At 50.4% G+C, this 16,050-nt stretch overlaps 1 protein-coding gene across 4 annotated transcripts in view; it reads right to left on the minus strand.

The window, feature by feature from the left end:
* Positions 1–16,050, minus strand: part of VPS13A (vacuolar protein sorting 13 homolog A) — a 2,146,181-nt gene that overhangs the window by 1,723,546 nt on the left and 406,585 nt on the right. For all 4 annotated transcript variants that reach the window (XM_086961343.1, XM_086961342.1, XM_086961345.1 and 1 more), the window contains exon 20: positions 9,197–9,333. In XM_086961343.1, the coding sequence (XP_086817469.1) occupies positions 9,197–9,333 (137 nt within the window). The remainder of the gene's footprint in view (positions 1–9,196; positions 9,334–16,050) is intronic.

A 16,050-nucleotide genomic window follows, 5' to 3' on the forward strand; every position in this document is an offset into this window, starting at 1 on the left:
AAAAGTTAGTCAAAAAGTGACTAGGATACGTGCTCTAACCGGATCTGCGCTTGCTGGCGCGGAAAAAGAAAGAACTACCGTCAGCGCGCATGGGTGTCGCCTAAGTAGTCTCTGTGACGTCATCTCGGCGCTTAAGATGCCAGCGACAGACGCAGAGCTGCACAATGCCACCTACCAACGTGCAGGGGTGCTGCGGACGACAAAACTTTCCGGATCCAGTCTGTCGCCTGGGGATATTCTAAGGTAAGGAAACTATCAGTAACGTGTCTCTTTCAGATACACATGCTCAGCATAGGTTGTAAAGCAGTTTCCCCCTAAGTGGAGGTTAGCTGGTGGATATTGCTGAAGACTGAAACACGCTAGTTGGCGTGCTAAGACATCCACACAGTAGGGCTTGATAAAAATGTGTGGAGTGGACCATGTAGCTGCCTTCAAAATGTCAGATATGGGAATATTTCTAAGGAAACCCACAGTGGCTTTTTTCTTCCTCCTCGAGTGGAATGAGGCCTGGCGGGGCAGGCAAATTTCTTTTAGCCTTAATTTATCAGTTGCGGATTCCTTTGACAATCCATCTGCTTATAGATAGAGCTTACAAAAAGGGGGTGGTGATGAACAGAGTGTCTGAGTTAAACAGACCACTCTTACCCAGTCCAAAGATCAGGGCTTGATCCATCACCGTTATTTATCTCACTGCCCCATCCCAGCTCAGAACCTGGCTATATGCAAATCAGTCTGTCCCTGGCCCAGTGCATCATGGGAACAGGGCAGACTAAACTACCAAGCCAATTCTTCACCAGAAAGGAGACAAGCTACCGGGGACCGGTTTCTGGCATTTCAGCCTTCTTCGGCCCGGCTTGCTTGAATCCTGATGGAGCAGTGAGAAAGGGACTCATGTCTGAGTATACCCTGCCACACCTATAGTGGCCAAAAACGATTTACAAAAAGGGGGTGGTGATGAACAGAGTGTCTGAGTTAAACAGACCACTCTTACCCAGTCCAAAGATCAGGGCTTGATCCATCACCGTTATTTATCTCACTGCCCCATCCCAGCTCAGAACCTGGCTATATGCAAATCAGTCTGTCCCTGGCCCAGTGCATCATGGGAACAGGGCAGACTAAACTACCAAGCCAATTCTTCACCAGAAAGGAGACAAGCTACCGGGGACCGGTTTCTGGCATTTCAGCCTTCTTCGGCCCGGCTTGCTTGAATCCTGATGGAGCAGTGAGAAAGGGACTCATGTCTGAGTATACCCTGCCACACCTATAGTGGCCAAAAACGATTTACAAAAAGGGGGTGGTGATGAACAGAGTGTCTGAGTTAAACAGACCACTCTTACCCAGTCCAAAGATCAGGGCTTGATCCATCACCGTTATTTATCTCACTGCCCCATCCCAGCTCAGAACCTGGATATATGCAAATCAGTCTGTCCCTGGCCCAGTGCATCATGGGAACAGGGCAGACTAAACTACCAAGCCAATTCTTCACCAGAAAGGAGACAAGCTACCGGGGACCGGTTTCTGGCATTTCAGCCTTCTTCGGCCCGGCTTGCTTGAATCCTGATGGAGCAGTGAGAAAGGGACTCATGTCTGAGTATACCCTGCCACACCTATAGTGGCCAAAAACGATTTACAAAAAGGGGGTGGTGATGAACAGAGTGTCTGAGTTAAACAGACCACTCTTACCCAGTCCAAAGATCAGGGCTTGATCCATCACCGTTATTTATCTCACTGCCCCATCCCAGCTCAGAACCTGGCTATATGCAAATCAGTCTGTCCCTGGCCCAGTGCATCATGGGAACAGGGCAGACTAAACTACCAAGCCAATTCTTCACCAGAAAGGAGACAAGCTACCGGGGACCGGTTTCTGGCATTTCAGCCTTCTTCGGCCCGGCTTGCTTGAATCCTGATGGAGCAGTGAGAAAGGGACTCATGTCTGAGTATACCCTGCCACACCTATAGTGGCCAAAAACGATTTACAAAAAGGGGGTGGTGATGAACAGAGTGTCTGAGTTAAACAGACCACTCTTACCCAGTCCAAAGATCAGGGCTTGATCCATCACCGTTATTTATCTCACTGCCCCATCCCAGCTCAGAACCTGGCTATATGCAAATCAGTCTGTCCCTGGCCCAGTGCATCATGGGAACAGGGCAGACTAAACTACCAAGCCAATTCTTCACCAGAAAGGAGACAAGCTACCGGGGACCGGTTTCTGGCATTTCAGCCTTCTTCGGCCCGGCTTGCTTGAATCCTGATGGAGCAGTGAGAAAGGGACTCATGTCTGAGTATACCCTGCCACACCTATAGTGGCCAAAAACGATTTACAAAAAGGGGGTGGTGATGAACAGAGTGTCTGAGTTAAACAGACCACTCTTACCCAGTCCAAAGATCAGGGCTTGATCCATCACCGTTATTTATCTCACTGCCCCATCCCAGCTCAGAACCTGGCTATATGCAAATCAGTCTGTCCCTGGCCCAGTGCATCATGGGAACAGGGCAGACTAAACTACCAAGCCAATTCTTCACCAGAAAGGAGACAAGCTACCGGGGACCGGTTTCTGGCATTTCAGCCTTCTTCGGCCCGGCTTGCTTGAATCCTGATGGAGCAGTGAGAAAGGGACTTGTGAGGTTTAGAAAAAGCAATAAAAAGATGCAGAGTTTTGGGAAAAGGTTTTGCCCTACCAATGTAATACATGAGGTTGCACTTGACATCAAAGATGTGAAGGGCTAAAGCAGAGCCAACCAAAATAGATCAGAGGACACTAGATTAACTAAATATACAGGTCAGATGAGATACATCCTCCCTATCCTCAATGCCACACACATCAGGAAACAAGGCAATGCAGACCTACGGGTGTGACATGAGGGATTGTGGGAGTGAACTGTTTGCATTGAATCAGGACGAGAAATGTCAGGAAGGTCACACAAATCATTATACATAATCTTTACTCCTGTTACTGTTATGCATGGAAAAAAATATATATTTTTATTGCAGTGAAGTTGTCAGGGGGTTCTCTGCAACAGAAACTGATTGATGGAAAACGATCGGGAGCTCAATTGCCTGGCTGAGAAGGAAGGATAATACCTTCTTGAGAAGGAACTTCGGATTGGTTCTGAGGACAATTCTGTCACTATGAACTTGAAAGAAAGGTTCCTCCAGAATGAGTACCTGCAATTCGCTTATTGGTCTTACAGATGTGATAGTGACAAGGAAAGCAACTTTCCAGGAAAGGAACTGCAAAGGGCACAAATATAGGGGTTCGAAAGGGGGAGCCATGAGTCTGGTAAGGACAATGTTAAGGTTCCAGACAGGGGCCGAAAGCATCCAGGGTAGAATAACCCTTTTGAGTCCTTCCATGAAAGCTTTGACAGCAAGGATTTAAATAAAGATGAGTGATCCCTGTTCTGCATGTAGGCCACAATAGAAATGAAGTGACGGTGTATGGAAGTGTAATTGAGACCATTTTTCAGTAAATGAAGAAGCAAGCGGACGTTACTCTGAACTGCAGGCTTAAGAGGGTCTATGTCCTTATGAATGCAGTAGTGCATAAACCTTTTCCATTCGGCAACATAACCTGTGTGCTTCCTTGATGATAGACATGCTCTCTTGAGTTAGGTGGAGATAGCTGAATTCTTAAGAACTCAAGAGCCAGATCACTAGATTGGTGGTGTCTGATTGTGACTTTGTTCTGCATGAGGAAGTCCGGCCTGCTGGGGAGCTTCTCATGGAGAGCCACTGACATTTCTAGAAGGGTCAAAAACCAGAGTCATCTGGCCCTCAATTGGGCCACAATGATGATAGTGAGAGACGTTTGCTGATCCTTCCCAAATTTTTAGGGAATGAGTGGGAGAGGAGGAAAAGCGTAGGCAAAGATACCTGACCAAATCATCCATGGAGCGTTGCCCTTTATTTATTTGTTTTATTTATTTACTTGTAAAGAGCCTAAATCGAGCCTCGAAGGGGTATTTCTGCGCTTGGGACGGACCGCGAGAATATGTTGCAGCTACAGCTTGATCAGGGACAGAAAAGAGTAGTCTTGAGAAGCTTCCTGAATTGCAAAAGACTAGTGCATTGTCTCAGGGGTATGGGGAGTTTGTTCCAATAGCGGGGACCAAGATGCGAGAGAGCCTTTCCTCCTAATCTAGCCTTCTTTACTCGAGGGACCACAAGAAGATGTTTGGAGACCGAGCAAAGGGATCTGGACGGTAGGTACGGTGTAATTCCTCCGAGAGGTAGATGGGACCTAGATTAAACAACACCTCATGGACAATGCAGCAAATTTTAAATCTTACCCGTTGGCGGATAGGAAGCCTAGAAAGTTGCAAGAGGAGAGGGTGGGTAGCAGTCCTAGGGGGAGAATTGAGGACCAGTCGTGCCGCCGTGTTCTGGACTACCTGCAGGCTGCTGAGCGAGGCCTCATTGGCAGAGATCAGCAGACCGTTACAGTAGTCCAGACGGCTTAATACAAGTGCCCTTGGACTGTGGGTGTGGAGTTCTGGAGGTGAAGTTTGGGCATTTTGAGTTTTGGACAGTGGCAAAGAAGTCGACCTCTGGAAACTCCCAACATTTGAAGTACGGAAGTAGGATTTGTGGTAGTTACCCCTTGTGGGCTTGCTGTATCCTGCTAATCAGGTTGATAAAATTCCACACCCGGACGTTACTCTGCAAGGAGGTGAATAATGTGGTGAAGTGCCCACTGCCAATTGCCTTGCACTAGTGTGGGCAGCTACAGTGAGTGTGTACAGCCATGGGTTAAAGATAATACATTGCAGTAATGTTGTCTGTTTTGATCAAGACTACTTTGTGCTAAACCTTGTGAAAGAATACCGTGACAGCCAGCTGAATGGCTAGTAGTTCAAGGTAATTGATGTGACAGTCAATTGCTGATAGTGTGCTCCCCATCTTGAGAGCTAGGTCTATGAAGGGCTGGCCCTGCAACTGATTGTTGCTGTTCCACCAATGTAAAGAACGATGGGTGTTTGCCTGCAACAAAACTATACCCTACCAGTGACCGTCTTCCTGTGACCATTCTGCTGATAGGCACTGTTAAAGCAGACACATGTGGAGCCTGGCATTGGGAACTATCACATGCATGAGGCCATTATTCAAAGAAAGAGCCTTACTGTTCTGACCATCAGTTGATGGTCTGGCTGAACAAGAGGCAGTGACTGCTGGAAGGCTTGCACCCATGCCTGACTGGCGTAAGTATTGCCCGTAATTGAATTGAGTGCGGCTCCCAGAAAGGGCTACATCTGAAAGGGATGAAGGTGGAACTTAACAGTATTTAAGTAAAAGCCCAAACTGTGGAGGAAGGACTTAGTGAGCTGGTTGTGAGAAAACTGCTGCTTGCTCGCACTCTTGATCAACCATTTCAACTGGGATGGGGAAGATATCAATACTGCGCCATCTGAGATGGGCGGCTACTACAACATGGCATTTTCTGAATACTCTGGCAGTGGTAACCCTGAATGGGAGCCTCTTTGAATTGATAACATTGACCACTTGCCTCGAAGAAAAAGTAGTGGCAATGAGCAGGATGATTGGGTACGTGGACGTAGGTGTCCTTCAAATCGAGTCAAGTCATGAAGATGCCTTGTTGCAGCAGAGGGATGACACTCTGTAACCATGTGGAAATATTCTGAGTGGATGCACATGTTAATGGGCCCAAGGTAAAGTACTGGCTTTAGCGAACCATCCTTTTAGGGTACTAGAACATACAGGGAGTACACCCCTTACCACGATGCTGAAATGGCGCATGTTCTATTGCCCCTTTGAGGATCAGTGCCTGGACCTCTTTTTGAAGAAGGTCCGGGTGTTCTGTGAGGATAGTGTGTTTGCAGGATGGCATGTTTGGTGGGGGTTGCAGTTAGCTCCAGGCAGTAACAGTGCTGCATGATGGAAAGAACCCATTGGTCAGAGGTTATCTCTTTCCAGCGCCAGGGAGACCCCTGTTGTCTTTCCTCGACAGGTGTGGAGTGAACGGAGGGAATAGAAGGGAAGCACTGCTTGGAGGAGGCGACTTCCTTAGCTGATCTGCCTTTGTCCCTGCTGTTGTTGCTTCTGTAACACCCTCTTGATTATCCCTATGTCTACTGTTAATTGTTTGAGGTATTCCCAGTACTGTTAGCTGTGAAAGGACCCTAGGAGCAGATGTGTAAACAATACCCTTTGCCTTGTCTGTGTCCTTCTTGAGTTTTTCAAGCATCTGGTCTGCCTGTGGTCCAAAGAAGTGTTCACCATCAAAAGTCAGATTCAGCAGATGCTGTTATACTTTCAGTTTAAAGCATGAGACACAGAGCCAGATGTGCTGCTGACCACCATGCAGGTATTACAACCCCTGGCAGCAGTATCAGCTGCATCTAGAGCGCAGCGGATGGTGGCAATCAAGATGACGCTGCCCTCTATGACCAGCTCTTGCACATGCTGCCTATACTGCTGAGGGAGGAGCTGAAATAGATCCTCCATCTCATCCCAATGCGCAATGTCGTATAAGGAGAGCAGGCAAACCGAGCTGGCATTTCTCAAGTGTGTAGCTAATTGTACTGCCACCTTTTTGACCGCAATGTCAATCTTCTTACTCTCCTTATTAGAAGGTGGATTATCTCCTGTATCCATATGCTCTGTGGACCACAAGAGAGTACGGAGGTATGACAGGGAGAGGTCATTGGGTGAGGGTCTGTACTTTTTGTTGAGGTTAGGTTTGATGAACTGAGCCTTGACTGGCTCTTTGAAAGTCTCGGGCACAGTGTTAAGTATTCCTTTCAGCATCAGAAGGAACTTGAGTGTGGACTGTGTCTTTGAAAGTGCTTCAAGCAGGAAGTCATTGCCTTCCTGGACGACGTGCATATCTACTTTATGAAAAGTAGCCACCCAATGTGTAACCTTGAGGAATTATGCAGTATCGTCAGGAGGGGATAGTTTCACCGGATAGAGATCAGGTAATGTTAATCTGAGGAATCAACATTGTTGTCATCCCACAGGTCTTCTCTAGTTTCTGGATCATAGAGGGCGTCTTATTGCTCTGCTGGGTACACTGGGCTGTCCTCCCCATAGGAAGAGTGTGGTGACCACTTCGGTGAAGATGGAGGCAGGTGAAACTATGGTAGTGATAGTGGGGGAGGTGGTGGTGAGGGAAGTGCAAGAAGAAGAGGGAAATTGAGCAGGGAGAGAGCTAGTGCCCCTATACGTACATCTCCTATGCTTCGGAGGAGGTGAAGGTTCCAAGGGAACTTTCTCCTCAAAAGACAACTTCCTCTTTTTTGGGAGAGTTTCTTGTGGCTTAGGGTGCAGCTTAGTGGAGATTTTGCCAGGTTGCGGGTGGATGAAGAGCCGTTTTAGGCAAGCATCCAATTCCTCTTGAAACTGTTCGAGAATAGGTTGCTCTGAGTTATCAGAGCCAGCCATCAATGGATCTTTCAGCACAGAGTGGGTCCACAATATCGATTGTGTCTTGAACATGGAGGCCTTTGGTACAAATATTGGTTTTGATGCCCCTCTTGGTTTCAGTGCTGGGGTAGAATGCAGTGCCGGTGTCAAATTTGTCACCCCCTTCGGCACCCGAGTTGATGGGCCTGCCTGCTCCAAGTAAGGCCACAGTATATGCAGGGCCTCTGAGTGTATGCTCTATAGGCTTCTTTCGGCACAGACTATGGCCTGAGAGCAGTGCTGAACCAGCAGGCTGCTGTTTAATCACTCAGATCGATGCCCGACTCCAGGCTTGACAGTGACCTGCCTGTCCAAGGGGTCGCTGAGCGACCGTGGGTTGGGAGTAGGTAGTGATCATACTCATGGTCGGAGTCTTAGGGGTTGTTGAACCTCGGTTCTGGATACTATTCTCCCTCAGGCTCCGAGGCCGAGCTTTTCTCCAAACTGGGCTGCACTAGCTCGGCCTCAGAAGGGCCAGCTTCTTCCTCAACATAGTGTTCCCCGAAAATGTTGGAGTGCAGTTGTCAGCTCTTCTCAGCATTCTCTGATGGGCTCATCACCAACTCCTTCGGTATCAAAGGCTCTTTGTTGACCTGAAGGTGAGGCAGGCCTGGCATATGGATTCATCGTGTTTGGGGACGAGGTATAGATTGTAGACTCAATGGTGGTCAGCCAGGGGAACATGGCATGGCACTGGAGACAGTATTGGAAGGACATCCTTTCCATCCTTGACCTGCCATTCTCATTGGGGTGGTACTAGAGATGAGGGGCGGTAGGCCACAAGAGGGCCCTGGTGGAGAGGCACCAAGTTGAGTCAGTTTGTCGAAGCTTGTTGAACAACAATGAAGCGAGATGGAGGATCCATTAGGTTCGTTCCATCACAACAGCAGTTGAGCGGTCCCGGCGGTAAGCGCTATTAGGCACTGAACACAGAGTCTGATCGGTACACATCCAACATGAAGGCCGAAAAAAACAAATAAAATAATGAAGCCGGTGGCCATGTTCGTAGCCAACTAAGGGAGGAGTCACTATGCCTTGTGACTCGAAAGACTTCGAAAAACAAGTGAACATGCAAGGTGTATGCAGAGCTCCTGTATCTACAACCGCATTTGTTACAAACACAATATTATTGAAATTAATTAAGCTACCACGACTGAGATATGACAGGTGATAAAGTACGGAATGTATAGCTCTCTTTTCATAGGATTAGTCAGTGTCAAACATACCTTCAGTTATGCCTGCATTTAGTTGGTCTGAAATGTAATTATTTCATTGTCGGGAGATTGTTGAAAAATGTCAAGTTAACTAAAACTGAGAAATTATACTTTGGCTTCGGCATCTGATATTCTTCAGTTTCAATCTCATCCTCGAGGTCAGAGAGCTCACCCTATATTTTTTAATTTTGTATAAGTTACACAGTCAACAGTCAACTACACAGCATTAACAATATGGTGCAAGGTTAAAAACTAACAAAAAAAGACGTGTTGCTCAAAGTAAAAAGAGCAACTGAAAAATATGAATCCTATTTGTACATGTCAACTATGCAACTAAAAACAGATTGGAATACCTTTTTATCTCACTTGCCTAGGGCAGTATTAGCACAAAACAATTCTTAAGATTGAATCTTCAGGTTGATCGTCATAATTTGTGAAGACGACAGCTTTGTCAGGTACTAGCAGTTGCCAACAGGAGACATGTTAAACACATCTATAGTCTGGCTCGCTCAAATCATACTATCCATAAAACAGTCACTCGCTGCAATAGATATTTACCTTTAGATTACCAAGATCCAGAATAAGCATATTTGTTGTAGAATCATAAAAGCCATTTTGGGGGACGATAACATAGGATGCCATGAGATTAATATTCAAATCCAGAACTTTTTGTGTTTCAATAACATACAATAAACCTAAAAACAAAAAAAAGTTTGATATTCTCAAGCTTTTTTAAAATGCCATAACATTCTTTTATTATGAGTATTTTATTCAACTTTAAAATATATAACCAACACAACGGCACATATCTGAGCATAAAAAACAGCAGTGCTATATTTTAAAATACTGCATTCCTTGTGCCATAATTTACTTTAAAGAATATTGTTAGTCCGAAAACATCAGAGTTTGCTAGCACACATTTCATGAATTTATGCATATACAGTTCCAAGCTCCCTTCAAAGGAAGGACAAAACTGAATAATGAATGGAAAATAATCTGAGATAGACAAAAGTAACACAATTGTTAATGGATTTACTTTGAAGAAAGATTGCTGGTTGTATTTAGGTTCTTTGCCATATTCTGTCTGTTTGATCTGTACAGGTAAGCATGCCACTTTGTCGGACTGCACAAAATCTGCTAAATCAACTCACAAGACATCTGTGAGAAAACAAGCAAAAGTTAACGCTGATGATCAGACCCCATACTACCATTTCGTTTAAGAAAAGGAGAACTGGGATTTGCCTCGAATAGCCATTGTACTGCCTACATTTGCTCTCTACTTTTTATTTTGATGGTCTCTTTGGAAGCTGGGGAGGGGATTAAAAGCTCAGAGCGTCAATGTTATGGTGGTGGGAGGCAGAAAAGTCCACAGGGTTCTGACACTGCTGCAGGAAGCATGTTGTCAATCTGCATGAGAAGTTGATACAGGGTAGAAGGCTTGCCCATTAGAATATGAGATTGCTGTAAATAGTGGCCTCTAGCGCATTAGGGTCTAAAACCGTACTAGAGATGCATTTAAGGGACTGGGCAACCTAAGCATTGGGATTCCCAATAATACTGCTTATCTTACAGTGAATGCAATTGGCCTTTCGCTCTGGTCCAGAGACAGTCAAGGAAAGGTCAATGTCTGAGTGTGTGCCTCATCTAGGACTCTGGTCTCTGAGTGAAAAAAATGCTTTACCACCAGTTCTCTGTAGTGGAGTCTGGAACATAAAGATAAATCCTGCGATTACTGGGAATAAAAGCCCCTCCTATTGAGAGATATGCCAGCAGGGTAGGTCGCTAGTCTGTCCATATTCCCTAAGGTAACAAGAAGATTAAGGCACTTCATCAGTTCTAGCATGGATATAACAGAGCAGGGTTGGAAGTGGAAGACAGCAAAGTTATCTGAGCTGGAAGGGCAGTTCAAATGATCAATGGAGCAATTGGATGGGTCACACTGTAGGGAGGAGAGAACTCCTCAAGTTAACATGCAGCAACTTATTGTCAATATCATACATCCGGATGTGGACCTGCTTACTCTGCTATAATCATCAGCGCACACTGGTTGTGTGTCAGTACTGGAACAAAGTAATAATTCGGATGATGGTAAACTTGGACACCAAACTATACGATGGAAGAATTCAGTATATTTTCTGTGCATTTCATTTATCTGTCCATCTTGCATGTCATAAACGCACAAGTTACTACTTGTGTAACGATATATCTGTAAGAGACATTAGTTAGTGATAGATTCCTTACCTTAGAATATCCCCAGGCGTCAGACTGGATCCGGAAAGTTTTGCGTAGCAGTACCCTTGCGCGTCGGTAGGCGTCGTCTGCGGCTCCGCGTCCGTCGTAGGCGTCGTGGGCGCCGTGATGACGTCGTCGGAGTACTTAGACGCCGCCTCCGCGTGCTGACGTCAGTTCTTAGCCACAGCTTTTCCGCGCCAGAAGCGCAGAGCCATGACAAAAACCGACACTGGTGCCAAGAAACTAGGGCCCTGAAAGGGGATGACCTTAACCCTAGATATCGGTTCGCAGAACGGGGAGGATGGGTGGGTCGGTAAGGAATCTATCACTAACTAATGTCTCTTACAGATATATCGTTACACAAGTAGTAACTTGTGCATCTGAAAGAGACACGTTAGTGATAGATTCCTTACCTTAGAATAGATACCCCAGCAATACCATCCCCGTGGTGGTGGGTCTGCGAACCAATATTTACACCAGAAAGTCCTGGAGAACGGAGCGGCCAAAGTAGCCGTCCCTCCGGACTTGACTGTCCAGGTAGTAGTGCCTAGCAAACGTGTGCAACGAGGCCCACGTAGCTGCCTGGCAAATGTCCTGCAAGGGCACACCTCGGCCCAAGGCAGTTGTAGTGGCCGTGGCTCGAGTGGAATGAGCCCTCAGCCCAACAGGGGGTTCCTTCTTAGCCAAGGAGTAACACGCCTGGATGCACATGATAATCCATCGAGAGATGGTCCTCTTGTGCACCGCTTTCCCTTTCTTAGCGCCCGCGTACCCAACAAAGAGTTGATCATCCACCCGGAACTGGCGTGTGCGATCCAGATAGAACGAGAGCGCACGTTTTGGGTCCAGACGGTGGAGCCTCTCCTCCTCTCTCGAGGGGTGCGGAGGCGGAAAGAAGGTGGGCAATGTGATGGACTGCCCAATGTGGAAGGCCGTGACCACCTTAGGCAAGAAGGAGGGCCTAGTCCTCAAAACAACCTTGTCCGGATGGACTGAAAGGAAAGGAGGCTTACAAGAGAGGGCCTGGAGCTCACTCACTCTCCTGGCAGAGGTGATGGCTACCAGGAAGGCAGTCTTCAAAGAAAGAAGGCGAAGTGGACAGTTATGAAGTGGCTCAAAGGGAGCGCACATCAGAAATGTTAGAACCAGGTTCAAGTCCCACTGAGGCATCACGAAAGGAACAGGAGGAAAGGTATGAGTGATGCCTTTCAGAAATCTGTTTACTATAGGGGACTTGGACAAAGAAGGTTGGTCAGGCAGCCTCAGAAAGGCTGAAAGAGCCGAAAGATAGCCCTTGATAGTGCCCAGAGCAGAGCCCTGCTGGGCAAGAGAAAGAAGGAAGAGAAGAATCTCAGAGAGAGGGGCATTGAGAGGATCCACAGCCTTTGCTGTGCACCATGCCACAAATCTGTTCCACCTGCAGGCGTATACCGTTTTTGTGGAGGGACGCCTGGCTGCCAGAATGATGTTGCAAACTTCAGGAGGCAAGTCAAATGGCCTCAACTGTCGCCGCTCAATCTCCATGCATGGAGGTGGAGACTGGACAGGTTCGGGTGGAGGACCGTCCCCTGCTGCTGCGACAGAAGGTCCTCCTGAAGAGGCAGACGAACCGGGGGATCGACTGACATACTGAGTAGCTCGGGATACCAGTACCTTCGTGCCCAGTCCGGAGCCACAAGGATGACTTGTGCCCGGTCGCGCTTGATCTTCTTCAGCACTCTGGACAGAAGAGGTATAGGCGGAAAGGCGTACAACAGACCGCAGCTCCACTCGCGACGAAAAGCGTCTCCGAGCGAGTGCCGCCTTGGAAATTCCAACACGCAGAACTGATGACATTGCGCGTTCTCTTCGGTGGCGAATAGATCTAACCAAGGCTCTCCCCAACGCAGAAAGAGGTCTTGCGCCACGTCCGAGTTCAGACGCCATTCGTGATCCATCGAGCACCGACGGCTGAGTTTGTCCGCCCTGGCGTTCAGAGAACCTGCCAGGTGTTGAGCCACCAGAGTCACGCCCTGATGTTCCAGCCATTGCCAGAGGAGCAGAGCCTCCTGGCATAGGGTCCACGACCCCACACCGCCCTGTTTGTTGCAGTACCACATGGCGGTGGTGTTGTCCGTGAACACCTGCACTGCACTACCTCGGACAGACGGGAGGAATGCTTTCAGTGCCAGACGAATCGCCGGCAGCTCCAACAGATTGATATGGAGCCGGGACTCCGCCGGAGACCAGAGTCCTCTGATCTCCGCCTCTCCCAAGTGGCCACCCCAGCCCTGGAGGGACGCGTCCGTCACAACTCCGTGCTCCGGTTGGGGAAGGGAGAGGGATCTGCCGTTGACCCAATCGCGGTCCGTGAGCCACCACTGCAGCTGTCTCGCAGTGCCCTCCGAGATCAGGACATGGTCGGACAGGTTGCCCCGGTGCTGGGCCCACTGAAACTTCAGGTCCCACTGCAGAGCCCGCATCCGCCACCGTAGGTGATGCACCAGAAGGATGCAGGAGGCCATCAGCCCCAGAAGCCGCAGCGTCAACCTGACCGAAACTCGGGATAACGGCCCGAAGATCGGAATCAGGGCCTGTATATCCCGAACCCGCTGTTCGGGCGGATAAACCCGAAACTGCGCCGAGTCGAGAACTGCTCCGATGAAAAGGAGCTTCTGAGAGGGGCACAGGCGTGACTTCGGCACATTGATGGAAAATCCCAGCCGGTGCAGGAGATCCGCCGTAGTCTGGAGGTGGTTGACGACTGCCTGGGGCGAGCCCGCCTTCAACAACCAGTCGTCTAGGTAGGGGAAGACTGAAACCCCTAACCTGCGCAGGTGAGCTGCGACCACCGCCATCACCTTCGTGAACACCCGTGGGGCGCTGGTAAGGCCGAAGGGGAGCACGGTAAACTGAAAGTGCTCGAGGCCTACCGTGAACCGCAGGTAACGCCGGTGGGCCGGCAGGACGGGGATGTGGAAATACGCATCCTGCAAGTCCAACGCTACCATCCAGTCTCCTGGGTCTAGGGCAGCCAAGACCTGAGCCAGTGTCAGCATTTTGAACTTCTCCTTCCGGAGGAAGCCGTTGACGTTCCTCAGATCCAAGATAGGGCGTAGGCCCCCTTTGCCCTTCTTGGGTACCAGGAAGTAGTGGGAGTAGCAACCACGACCTACTTCTGGCCCAGGAACGCGTTCGATGGCCCCCTTGGCCAAGAGGGCCGAAACTTCCTCCTGCAGGAGCCGCAAATGATCCCCCGATACGTGGTGGTGTTGCGGTGGCATGGCTTGAGGGGTCATCTCGAAGGGGAGGGAGTAGCCCCTTCGGACGATCTGCAGCACCCACCTGTCCGAAGTGACTGTGCGCCAGTGAGAGTGGTGATGGCGAACCCTGCCCCCCACTGGCGTCACATGGGCAGAAAAGCACGGACTAGGAGGGTTTAGAGGCGGATGCTGCGGGGGCAGGTGTGGACTGGCTCCGCTAGCCTCCCCGACCGCCTCCACGGCGGTTTCCACGGCCGCCGCCGCGCTGGACGACAGTTTGCGGCGAGTGGCTGGCGGCACGCGTGGGGACGCCCCTTCCTTGGCCACGAAAGGGGCGAAAGGCACCCACTTGCCGGCGCGGGGCCGAGAGGCCCAAGGACTTGGCCGTAGCCCTGGAGTCCTTAAAGCGCTCAAGCGCGTGGTCTGCCTTGTCGCCAAAGAGGCGACGGCCATCGAACGGCATGTCCATGAGGGTATTCTGGACATCAGCCAAGAAGTTGGCGGATCTGAGCCAGGCGTGGCGTCGAATCGCCACCGTCGCAGCCATCGCTCTGCCCAGCGAGTCAGTTGTATCCAGTCCGCACCTGATCGAATACTTCGCTGCGTCCCGGCCCTCCACTAGGGTTTGTCCGAGTTTGGCCCGTACCTCCAACGGACACTCTGGCAGCAATTCCGCCACCGTTTCCCATATAGAATGGGTGTAACGGCCCAAGAGGCATGCAGTGTTGGAAGACCGCAGTCCCAAGCTGAGGGACGAGAACACCTTTTTGCCATAGGCCTCGTACCTCTTGGATTCCCGGTCAGGGGGAGCCGACGGGAAGGCGGTCTGGGAGTTTGAGGCCTGGATAACCAGACTCTCGGGGGTGGGGTGGGTGGACAGGAAACAAGGGTCGCCCGGAGCTGGGCGGTGGCGTCTGGCCACGTTCCTATCTACAGGCGAACCTGTAGCGGGCCTGGACCTAGTGCCCAAAAGAACGTCCGACAAGGCCTCATTAAACGGCAGCATAGGCTCCATGGAGCATGACTGCGGCTTAAGGACCTCAGTGAGGAGGTTAGTCCTCACGGCCGCGACGGGGAGCTCAAGGCCCAACGCCTTAGCAGCCCTCATCAACACCACACTATATGTCGCGCCCTCCTCCGAAGCCACGGAAGGAGGAGAGACGAATCCAGGGTCTGGAGAGGTGTCCAGGCCACTGGCCTCCCCAAGGTCTCCTGTCCAGTCCATGCTAGACTGACATTCCCTTGTCAGAGGGTCCTCAGACCCCTCCCAATCCTCCTCTTCCCCCATCTCCTGAGACTCAGGGTCGTAAGTGAATGAGGATGGATCATAGGGATGGAAATCCCCGACTGGCCCCGTCCCGAAGCCGGAACCCATAGAGAGGAGGCATTGGGGACGGCGTCGGCCGAGGCCGACGCCGGAGGGGACACCACACGGACCGACCCCGGGGGGGTCGTAAGGTCCACCGGGGACGGTCCAGCGCCCGACGAGGGCCGAACGGCACCCTGCGGCGTCGGGCCCGAAGGCACCGACGACGCCGGGACCGCTGAACCCTGCGGCGCCGAGCCCGAGGGCAGCGGCGGCGTCGGGATCGTGGAGCCCTGCGGCGCTGGCGCCGAAGACGCCGGCGGCGTCGAGGCCGAAGCACCCGACGGCGTCGGGGTCGCAGCCCCCGACCCACTAGGGCCCCCAGACGGGTTCGCTGGGCCCGAAGGCGCCGCGGAACCCGTCGGAGAAGAAAGGGACCTCATGGCCATGAGGAAGCGCTCTATCTCCTCCGGCGTCGCGTTCAGCCCAGGGACCGGGGGGTATGGAGCCGAACGCGGCGCCCGCGACTCCTGAGGAGCCGCGTGGGCGGTGTCACCCGAACCCCCGGCCGCATCGCGCGAGCGTCGGGGGGAGTCGGAAGAGCGATGATGTCTCTTCGACTTCTTATGCTT

The sequence above is a fragment of the Lissotriton vulgaris genome, chromosome 3_1 (assembly GCF_964263255.1).
Source record: "Lissotriton vulgaris chromosome 3_1, aLisVul1.2, whole genome shotgun sequence".
NCBI lineage: Eukaryota > Metazoa > Chordata > Amphibia > Caudata > Salamandridae > Lissotriton > Lissotriton vulgaris.